Genomic DNA, 12,067 nt, shown 5'->3' on the forward strand with positions numbered 1-12,067 from the left:
AGTTTTGTGGGCCGAAGGACCTACGTTGTGCTGTAGGTTTTCTACGGTTCTAAAAGAAGACCCCTTATTCTCTTAAGATCCAACAGCTCAACCTCCTCCATAACCTGGTCCTTCGAGTTCCAGCAACATCCTTGCAAATCTCCTCTACCTTTTCTAGTGCAGATTGACCAAAACTGGACATACTTTTGCAGACTCAGCCCCATCAACGTCTGGAAATGATGACAGGAAGTACAAGTTTGCTTTGTCACATCAGAAATACACATCTAAGGCCAAGACATGGGGAGTCAGGCATAGGAAGCAAAATCTGGACCCTGGGTCTTATTGGCCGCATCCAACAGGGACCAATGCACAATCATCAGCAAATTCTATTACTGTTGTAAACAATTTAATAACTATATATAATATAATATAATATATATATATTGAATAAAACACCCAAAATAACACTGAACATACATGGGCGAGCTCTCACCACTATACTGTCCTGCCATGGTCAGCCAATGGAGGAGGAAGGGACAGAGAAACAGGAAAAAAAGGTATTTGAAAACCAAGAGTCACTGATATATTTAAAATAAAAAATAAAATATAGAATCTAGGCAGTCCATCCTCTCAGACTGAAGCCATTTACATTAGAAGATTGAGCCAAGAACGATTCAGGGTGCGAGGTCTCAGCTCTGGGTCTCTGCAAAGTTAGGGGGAAGGGGGTGGTTTCAGTAGAATCCCCCCTATCCCCACCCTGGATACCCCACCCTTTCCAGTCAGGATGTCTTCTTGTTGTTTTGTTCACTGCCCTGTGGTTTCAAGATATCGGGGCTGCAAGCGCACAGGTCCAGGGTTATTTTTGCTCCAAGTCCTTTAACCGGCAGTTCTTTGTGGTTGCAGTAAACAGTGGGCATCCGGGGCTGAAGACACACCCATGGAGTCACCCTGTCCGATACCAGAATCATGTCGGATTCACCGTCTTTCAACAGGAGGACCTGCAGGGAATAAGCCAGGAAAAAAAAAGGAATCAGATGATTCTGCTGTGACCTCATAACCCCGCATGGGTGCCCCTTCCCACTGATCAACCCCTGCTCTTCATCTTACCCTAACATCACTGCCTGCCTCTTATAACAGCACACCCACTCAACCTCCAAACTCACACACACAGCTTCTGTAATCTGACGCCTCTCACTCTGCACCCAGCAAACTGCACACCCACAAACTGCCTCCTAAAGTCATCTGCCAAAATTTACCTGCTTCCTCATTCCTCTCCCAAATTTACTTGGTGCTTTCCCCTTCTTCACAAGTTATTCATGGCCTGCTCACCTGCTTGTGCTGTGTCCATGGAGAATTGGAGGCCTCTGCTCAGCCTCGCTCCGACTGCTCTGTACTGCTACCTTTTGTAGCCCTGTGCTGGAGAGAAAAAAGCCCTGCAATTTAAATCATTCCTTCCTTTGTAACACATGACGCAGGCAGGTGGGAGGCAATTAGTTCGGCATTGTCAAATGTACTGAGTTACAGTGAAAATGGTTTTCAAAGTCATCCGTACAGATCATTTCATAACACAGTACATTGAGATAGTACAAGGGGAAAGCAATAATGGAATGCAGAATATGGTGTCAATTTTTAAAAACGCAATTGTTAAAAGGATTGGAAAAAGCTGTACACTCAGCCAGTTCCAGCCTCCCCAGCATCCAGGGCATCTTTAAGCAGCAATGCCTCAAAAAGGCAGCATCCATCATTAAGGAACCCCCTCGCCCGGGACATACCCTTTTCTCATTGCTATCATCAGAGACGTGGTACAAGAGGCTAAGACACACACTTGAAAGTGATGCACTCATTTTCAAGGACTCTTCATCTCATGTCCTCCATATTTATTGCATTTTTATTTATGAATATCATTTCTTTTGTATTTGCACAGTTTGCTGTCTTTACCCATTGGTTGCCTGCTCTGTTTGGTGCAGTCTTTCATTGATTCTATTGTGGTTATTAGATTTGGATTAATTGTGTATGCCCACAAGAAAACGAATCTCAGAATTGTATATGGTGACATTATGAATTGTGCAAGAAAAAAGTTTGTGAACCCTTTGCAATTACCTGGTTTTCTGCATTAATTACTCATAAAATGTGGTCTGATCCTCATCAGTATTCACCAAGGACGTGGCTGATGGTCAGACTTGGGAGTAGTATGCAAATATTCTAGGCTGTATTAATATTAAGGTAGTGTTTGCGTTGGATGTCTTGAAAAACAGTAATGTGGCTAAGTTCCCAGATGAGCTCTACCCCAGTATACTGAGGAAACCAAGGGAGGAGATGGCTGGGATCTTTGTATCCTTTCTATCCACAGGTGAAATGCAGAAGTCTGTGCTGGTCCAGAAGATTAAGTCACATGGTGAGCTGGCAAACTGGATCCAAAACTAGCTTGATTATAGATGACAGAGGGTAGAGGTAGAGGGCTGGTTTTCTGATTAGAGGCCTTTGACCAGTGGTACCCTGCAATGATCAATATTTTACAGGGAGAAGTTGAGAATAAATTAGCCATGATCGAATGATGGAGCACTCGTTGGGCTGAATGTGGAGACAAAAGCCAGGGAGTATAATGAAAGGAAAATAATCCAGCAGCATGGCTCGAGCTACAGTGTTGTGGCCAATTCGTAGTATCTCAGTTTTATGGATACACAGGCCTGGTACAAGGCACAACACAGATTTACCACAAAGGCTACAAGTAGTTTTGAGGAGATTTGATGGAGGTCTTTATTTGAGAAGTTGAAACAACGAGGGATAATTTCAAAAGGCTGAATGAAACAAATTTCATAAGGCAAGAGGAGATATGAGAGGCTGAAAGTGCTCGAAATCTGAAGCAACACACAGACACTGGAGGGATGTAGTAGATCAGACAGAATCAATGAAGGAAAATGGATAAATTATGTTTCAGGTTGACTGTCTATTTCCCTCCATAGATGCTGCCTGACCCTTCTATCCCTCCTTTTGAGATCCTCCTGTGCCTTTGTGTTTAATATGCCAAAGAGTGACTTGAGAGCAATAGAGGTGCAGGGGAATATCTAATGAATAATTACAATCAGGTGAGAACCACTGAGAACCGAGGGAAAACTTTGGATAAACACATTGGAAAGAACTACTTACAGCTCTTTGTTAGAGCAAGCCAAAAGATGTTCCCAGAAGCAGGTACATCTCCTGGGTAGGGGCTCTTGACAAAACACCCTCCCCCGACATCCGAAACATGGAGGAATCAATCCCAAGACTCAGAGCATCGCACAAACTAGGAAGCATACTGATGGGGTGGCACAGATAACTTGTTCACACAGGACAGGAAGATGGTCAGTGTTGTGACACTTGTCTTTCACCTCCGTATCCAAGCCATGATGGATCTGCCCTGGGGTGAAGTGGTGGGAAAGGTGGGGAAGTATCACAGAGCTTTATCCTCCAGCTGTCTCCCATTGTGGAATAAAGATTACCAGGTTGAAATTACTTACCTTGTGTTTGGGGCATTTCATGGAGAAATTCTCTTCATTCAGAAAGCAATCTGAAAGAGAAAAATATTGTGATGAGATGGTGTAAGCTAATTCTGAATTCCAGGGAAGAGTTCATTCTTTTAAGCTTTACTTAATGATACAGAATGAAATAGGCCCTTCGGCCCAATAAGCTGCCCTGCTGAGCAACCCACCTACTTAACCCTAGCCTAATCACAGGACAACTTACAAGGTCCAATTAACTTATTAACCAGTATGTCTTTGGAATGTGGGAGGAAACTGGAGCACCAAGAAGAAACCCTTGGGCTCATGGGAAGGACACAGAAATGGCACAGGAACTGAACAATGAATTCTGATGCCCTGAGCCCGAAGTATGTTGTACTAACCACTAAACTGCTGTGGTTTCCTAAATTTAAACAAACTAAAGTTAGAAGCTGGGAGGGTACAGCCCAGGAGGATAGAAACTGAAGGAGTGTCACACTAAATATTTAGAATTGGGAGTGTTTTTGGCCAAATGTTCTACAGCAGGCTTTTATGTTCCATATAAGACAACATACCTTTCAATCGTGTGTTCATCTATTTTTCTTTTTATTTGGACACTCCTACAGGAGCAACTTCCAGATCCCTCAGCAATTTGGTGAAGAATCTTGTTCTAAGTTCTCTCCCAATGTATGATATTTCCAAAAACAAAACTCCCTTTCTGTACCTATGCTACCGTTTGCCATAATCTTAAAGACCTCTGTTAGTTCATTCCTTATTGTGCCCTTACTCCAGAAAGGTCTCATTCTGCTTGCTTATGTGAATCTTTTATTTAAAGCATCTTCACTTTTGTCTCCACATAGGTTTAAATACAAAAACCAGAACTATTCAGAGGACAGTAAATGATCATTAAAGAATTTTTATGTTTAACAGTACTTCTCTACTCTTCAGTCCTCTCTCCAGGAACTAGACTTTCATTCACATTTCTTAAAAAACAATGCCCCATTTTGCCAGCTATAGTGATCTGCATCTCATTCAATTTTATTTCCCTTTTCTGTTCATTCCTGAATTTGGTTTGCATCTTTGTTGGTTATTAGTATTTTAAAAAACCTATTTTAATTATTTTTCCTGTCATCAGTTTTAATCTAACAGGTTTTAAGTGTTTGTTGGTTCTATTTCCCATTTTAACTATGGCAATCACATCAGTTGTTCATCATTCCTCAGACATGACTGCTTTAACATTTATAGGATATGGGCAGCAACTATGTCCTACCTTCTTTCAATATGCACAAACATAGTAGACCTGAACAAGTCTGGTTAACTTCTATCAATTATTTCTCTACTTCCTAATTTAAATACTTAAATATCCTTTGGGTGTTGTTCCAACACCACATCCATTGTGTTGTCTACCCTGGATAAAACTACTTACTCTTTCATATGTGGTACCAACAACACATTTGTCTATCCTGCCTATTACCAGTAACTTATTAATATTACTACCAATTCAAGGTCATTCTTGTAAGCTGTCGTTATTTTTTATTTGACCTGTAGCATTTATAGAGAACTTTGTATCCTCCAATAATTTAATTCTATACTTTGTCTACCTAGTTTGATTTTTCTTCCTACTTTAATCCTTTATTCATTAACGCTGTTATAGGTAGGAGAATCTTATTACTCTTTTCCCGGATTCTCTTCATCATTGTTTTAAATGTTTCCAAATATTATTCTATCCATTTTTAGCATCATTATCCAGGTACTTGCATACACCTACAATAGTTTTTTTATGCTATAATTCTTTTACAATTTCCTTTTTTCTTTAAACTATGTTTTCCTAATTTTATATTCTAATTTTATAATAGCACTGCCTTCAGATTCATAACATTATCACCTGAAACTCTTCTCACCAGTTTAACAAAGAGACACTCAATTTACCTTTGCCACTAGATTTCTGACCCCACTGGCCCAGCTGTAGTACAGGAGGATGAGGAACATGCAAGTTATGGATATCAGATTAAGTACAATAGCTCTAAGCTAATTTGATAAAAATGGGCTGAATGGTACTTTATTATGGCAATCTGTGCATTGGCAATGTAACAGGAGCTGATAGTCATGAATAGATGTACCATATGACAAGACCTGTACTGAGCTGTATAGGAGCAGTGTGGGACTCACTTAATTTAGATCGGTTCCATAGTCTCACAGCCTTTTAGTAGCATCTCGGGCTGTTCTAGCTGCACTGTGAGCATACCTTTCCTAGCAGGCAGACCAACTTCTCAACCTGTGATCAAGACCATCACCCACCCGGTCCTCACCATAATTACCTGCTTCCAGAGCACAGATGTAGTGATAGTTGAGTGGGCATCCCTTGCAGTAGCAGCCCAGGGTAGCGCCAGGCTCCTGGCAGTGTGAGCATTTCTGGGGGAAGATAAGAGGACACAGAAGTGAGGGAGAGCTCAAGTATCAGAGCAGTGGATTAAAAGTGTGATTGCAGCACGCTAGCAAGCAGTGGCCCTTTAGAAACCTTTCTTCCACCAGCACTTGCACCACTGGCACTTTATATGTTTATATCACGACACTTGGTAAATTTCAGTGGCACCACTGAAAGTACCACAAGGGTACTTTCAATATACAAAGAGAAGAAGTGGTACCCTCTTAGGTACAAGTTTAATGCTTCATTCCCAGCAGTGGGTAAGCTGGAGGGAAACAAGACAGCACAAAGGTCAAAGAGGCTAGATTAGGGAAAAGGGAATGAGGAGGAAAGAGGCAGGCAGATTGGGAGACCAGGTGGACCAACTGACAGGAGACGCAAGTGAGCAGAATCTTACAAAAAAACAAACTAATGCAGAGAGAAAGGAACGGTATGTAGAGTGTGAAAACTGGGACAATTTTTCTTTATTCATGCAAAAGAATTGGATTTTGCAGGCTGAGCCAAAATTTAATTGCTGGAAAAGGTGGTGTGAGCTGCCTTGAACAGCTGTAGTCCTTGAGGTGTGGATGTACCTGCAATGCTGTTCAGGAGAACTGCAAGAATTTGACAGTGAACAAATGGCAATACATTTCCAAGTCAGGAGGGGAACTTCCAGATGAATGCTAGTTTTACAGGACAATGCAACAGTACTAACATAAACTTAAGAGATCAAAAGAATCTAAGTACTAATTTCCCCTATGATTTGCAGAGGTTTCTGATCGCCATCACGTTTAATAACCACTACTGATAGATGAATTCACTCTTATTCCTCACCACTACAAGGAACGATGTCAAAAGAAAGCAACTTCCATCATCAAGGACTCCTGCTGTCCAGGCCGTGCTTTTTTCTCACTGCTGCCATTGGGAAGGTGGCCTTAGGTCCTACAGCAGCCGATTCAGGAACAGTCCTTACCCTTCAACCATCAGGCTCCTGGACCAGTGTGGATAACTTCACTCACTTAAATGCACACACACACACCCTGCATAGCGCTGATGTTGCAACACGGTTATTCAATTCTTTATTGAATTTTTTAAAAATGATAAAATTTCATACTAAACACTTAAAAATTCTCAAGAGGAAGCACCATAACATTCAATCAGCCAATGAAAGCACTTTACATACACTTTAAGGCACTCACAACCAATCATGTATTAGTTCACGCTCTGCCTCCCTGGCATACATAAACATTTTTGCTCCCTTGCCAATTTATTCCATTTTTTTCACCCATAATGTCTGGAAAATGGCCAGCAACTTCCAGTGAAGGCAGTACATCTAAGATGTCTAGGAAAAGCATTAGCATGGATGTGAAACTGCAAGCAATGCAGCGTTTGGAAGCTGGTGAGTGTCTGGTTAATGCTGGCACCTCTTTGAAATTTGCAGTGATCATTGATAATAACCCTGACTGGGACTGAAGCATTAAGGCAAAGAGAGGTGTTCTCAACATGACTTCCTGCTACTGAGAATCGCTTCATGAGAGGAAACTTAAAAGGCAGTCAAATCTTGACAGCTACTTGAAGAAGAAACCAAAGTTGGAGGAGTACCCACAGAGTACCCTCCTCTAAGATGTAACCACCACCCAATTCCCTCCACCGCTGCTGCGATGTGTTGCTGCTCCACCTATGTCCAGATTAGGTCTATTTGCGTGCTTGCTACTCCAAGAATTACTGGGTATAAATAAAATATCATACATTTCAGGTTTGGTTTTTTTTAAAAAAAAACAGGCATGTTTGTTCATTTACGTAATTTTATAATGACCCTGCACAACACTGATTTACTTAGCACTCCACCTGAGGAACGCACCCTCAGCGTTAAGTTGGGTCTGAGCATAGATAATTATTGTAATTGCTTTATTTTTTTCCCATATTTATCATGTATTGCATTGCAGCTGCTAAGTTAATAAATTGCATGACACATGCCGGTGATATTAAACCTGATTCGGATTCCGAACTGATTCCACAACATATGGAATCAATTTCAAGGACTCTACAACTCATTTTCTCAGTATTTATTTATTTATGCTTGTTATTATTTGTCTTTTTTTAATATACTTGCACACTGTCTTCTTTTGCATGTTGGTTGTTGGTGTGTGTGTGTGTGTGTAGTTTTTCATTGATTCTATTGTATTTCTTTGTTCTATTGTAAATGTAAGCAAGAAAATTAATCTCAGGGTAGCATATGGTGACATATATGTACTTTGACATCAAATTTACTTTGAACTCCAATGGAGGATTGTTATTTATACAGGGGATCACGCTTAATGCTCTGCAATGGTCAGTCAATTCCATCTGTGCAGGCCCAGTGACAAGTGAACAGATGCTGAACAAACCAACACAGGAGTGGAGGAGTCCTGGCACTCTTTCCAGTTTGTTAAATGGTAGAGTGCTCCTAACGAGTGTGAGGGTTCCTTGCACATGATGTTGCTGTCTGCCAGCTATGATAACGCTTCAATTATATCATTCAAGTGATGTACGCTTTTCCCTTGCCATGACAGATATTAATGACCACCATCTAATCCACTTATCACCATCAGCCCGGTGCTAAAACAGGCAGCTACAGAAAAATCTCAAAGACCCAGAACAGGTATGTCTTTTCAGAAAGCATCTCACAAGTAACCTCACCAACAGGACCGCAGTGCCCACAGCATCTGTACTGCCCCATAAGTCACCATGTCTGTCCAGCATGGAGGGGCCGCTACACGGGATCTGAAAAGGCTGCACAGGTTGCAAATTCAATGAGCTCCATTGTAGGCATCACCTTTTGAAGTGTTCAGTATCGATCATTCATCATTAAGGATCCCCATCACTCAGGACATGATTTCTTCATATTACTACCATCAGAGATGGGGTACAAGAGCCTGGAAGACACACACTCAACATCTTATAAACAGCTTCTAGAGCTTCTTCATGGTCGACTCTACAGTGTTGTGAAAGCAGCAGTTGAAGAGATTGTGAAGGCATTAGTGATGATATTTTAAGAATCATTTGATTCTGGAATGGCCCTGGAGGACTGCAAAATTGAAAATGTCACTCCACTCTTTAAAAAGGGAGGGAGGAAGGAAGAAGAAATGAAATTATAGGCCAGCTAGTCTGATTTCAGTGGTTGGGAAGATATCAGTCTATTACTAAGGACGTTTTGGGGTACTTGGAAGCGCAGGATAAAGAAGGCCAAAGTCAGCATAGTTTCCTAAAGGAGAATTCTTGCCTGACAAAATGGTTAGCTGCTCAACAAGATAAGGTCCCATAATACATACAGGAAAGATTCTAACATCTATAGAGCATTGGCTGACTGGCTGGAGACAAAGATTGGGAATAAAGGAGGCCTATTCTGGCTGGCTGCCAGTGACTGGTGGTGTTCTGTAAGGGTCTGTATTGGGACCACTTCTTTATATGTGAACAATTTGGATGACATAATTGGTTTCTTCCTCTTCTAATGTCTCTACTTTCTTTTTCTGGGTCTTTTTCTTTTTCTTTTTGTTAGGGGCTTTGATCTACAGCAGCTCTCAAACTGCGGTTTGGCATGGCAGCATGTTGGCGTTCTTGGAGCTCCCTGATCGGCCACATTTCCAACATTTTCAGGTGCGGCTTTGTGCAGCCTTGCGGACATGAATTCTCAGCAGTGTCGTGAATCGAAGTGCAGTGAGAGCCAGAACATCGAGGATAGTGAGAGCAGCTGTTGGGGGCCTCTGTACTGCACTCAGTGATCGATCGCTTTCTCTCTCTCAATGGTGAATGAGAATTTGTTGTTGATTCTAGAGTCAGGAAACGCGAAATAACAAAAAACACTTCAGACTGACTGGAACATCAAAACAGTAACTGTTTGTCTCCTCTCTCACTGTGGAAGGTGCGATATCTGTCTCTCCTTTGTCAGTGAGAGAGAGAGCCTAAGAGATGTTGAAATGTTGGAATGAACAGATTTTTTGATTCACTGTAGTCCATGGTCTCCCTTTGGGGGCTTTGCTGTTGCTTGTACGCTGGGTGGTGGGAATGCTGTTGCTTAAACTGGAATAAGTGTGGGAAGGGGGAAGGGTTAATGCTGCTTGTATGTGGGAGAGGGTAGGGGCTTTGGGGTTCTTGCATTTTTTTCTGTCTATCATTCTTTGGGGCATTTCTTTTGCTTTGAGGATGTCTGTGGAGAGTGAGAGTTTCAGGTTGTACATTGTATACATTCCCTGATATTAAATGGAACCATTGAAAATTTGCAAATGATACAAAGATGGGTGGAACAGCAGCTAGTGTTGAGAAAGTAGGGAGTCTGCAGAATGACTTGAACAAATTGGGAGAATGGGTAAAGAAGTGGCCGATGGAATATCGTGTATTGGGAGTCCTTGTGCAGGATTCCCTACAAGTTCAGTCAGAGACAAGGAAGGCAATTGCAGTATTCGCATTCATTTCAAGAGTAGAGTATAAGAGCAAGAATATGATGGTAAGAATTTATAGGACATTGGTCAGACTGCACTTGGAGTACTGTGAGCAGTTTTGGGCCCCTTATCTAAGAAAAGATGTGCTGGCATTGGAGAGGATCCAGGGGAGGTTCACAAGAATGATTCCTGGAATGAAAAGGTTAACGTATAAGGAGTGTTGATGGCTCTGGACCTGTACTTGTTAGGGTTGAGAAGAAGGGGCGGGGGGGGGGGGGGGCCTGGAATCTTACTGAAACCTATTCAATATTAAAAGGCCTAGATAGAATGAATGTGCAGTGGATATCTCCTATAGTGGATGAGTCTAGGACCTGAGGGCTCAGTCTCAAAATAGAAAGACATCTATTTAGATCAGAGATGAGGAGGAATTTCTTTAGCCAGAGGCTGCTGAATCTGTGGCACGGCTGTGAAGGCCAAGTCATTGAGCATATTTAAAGTGGAGATTGATATGTTCTTGATTGATTACAAGGAGAACTGGGTTGAGAGGGATTAAGAAATCAGCCATGATGGAGCGGCCTAATTCTGCTCCTATGTCTTACATTTCTTTTCCCCCTCCACCACTAGATTTCTGAACAATGAACCGACCTATGAACACTAATCACGTCACTGTTTCTGCTCTCTTTTTGCACTACTTATTTAATTGTATGTGTATATTATTGTAATTTACAGTTTTTAATGTATTACACTGTACTGCTGCTGCAAACAACACATTTCACAACATTTGCCAGTGCATTAAACCTGATTCTAGTTCTGATGACCAACACCTACGAAGAGATTTTTGGCTGCTGAAATGCAGGGTAATTATCCAGAGGTGTGAGGTGTGCTTGGATTGGAAATTCCAGCACTTTCTCAAGAAGAAAACAGCCCCACAAGCTCCTTCAGGCCAAGGACGACAGAAAACCTGTGACCTAAGGAACAGGTGGTGGGTAGAAATACCACAGAAGGGTCAGCAACTCACAAATTACCCAGAACAGGCACAGATTCTTCCATGCCATCAACACCAAAATCTACGACCATAGCATGGAGAAGCACGTGTCTGCTCTTCCATTTATTAACATCATGGATAATCATTAACCCTATGATCTTTAATTTTAAAGATTTATTGACCTGTTGTGAATATATTCAGCCTCCATGTCCATCTTGGTCAGAGAATCCTAAAGATTTATTACACTCTCCTTTTCTAAATGCCAACCCCATTTTCCCCCAGCCTGTGTCGCCTGGTTCTAGACACCTCAGCAAGGGGAAACATCAACTCCAATTCCACGCTGCCAAGCCCCTCAAGAATTCAAGAACAAAATGCTAGCAACACTCATGTGAGCATCTATGGAGAAACAAAGAGTTAACGCTTCATGTTGCAGACCCTCCATGTGGGTGTTGTTGAAGGATTTTTAAACTGAAACTTTAAACTACAGAAGCTGCCTGACCTGCAATTTTTGTTTTCATTTCAGATTCAGCACCTGCAGGGTTTTAAGGTATTCTCTTAAGAATTTTCCAGATTTCAACAAGGTTACACTTTGATCTTCTAAATATTACAGTACAGGATCAACGTGATTAATTTCTCATTTCACAAATCTGCCACTTACAGGAATTAATTTGGTAAACTTCCGTGGAATCCCCCCATTATAAATGTATCCTTCATTTAGTTAAGTCAGACCTTAACATAATGTTATAGTTGTAATCTCACTATTGCTCTATATAATTGGAACAAAACATGCTTACTTTTAATTCAA

General features: G+C 41.4%; 1 protein-coding gene across 3 annotated transcripts in view; it reads right to left on the bottom strand.

Moving 5' to 3' along the window:
* Positions 1–369: 369 nt before the first annotated feature.
* Positions 370–12,067, bottom strand: part of tcf20 (transcription factor 20) — a 65,777-nt gene continuing 54,079 nt past the window's right edge. For all 3 annotated transcript variants that reach the window (XM_059953822.1, XM_059953821.1, XM_059953823.1), the window contains 4 exons: positions 5,774–5,867; positions 3,477–3,526; positions 1,309–1,395; positions 370–977 (listed from right to left, as the gene is read on the bottom strand). In XM_059953822.1, coding sequence (XP_059809805.1) covers positions 1,348–1,395; positions 3,477–3,526; positions 5,774–5,867 — 192 coding nt within the window. In that variant the 3' untranslated portion in view covers positions 370–977; positions 1,309–1,347. The remainder of the gene's footprint in view (positions 978–1,308; positions 1,396–3,476; positions 3,527–5,773; positions 5,868–12,067) is intronic.

The sequence above is a fragment of the Hypanus sabinus genome, chromosome 29 (genome assembly GCF_030144855.1).
Source record: "Hypanus sabinus isolate sHypSab1 chromosome 29, sHypSab1.hap1, whole genome shotgun sequence".
Taxonomy (NCBI): domain Eukaryota; kingdom Metazoa; phylum Chordata; class Chondrichthyes; order Myliobatiformes; family Dasyatidae; genus Hypanus; species Hypanus sabinus.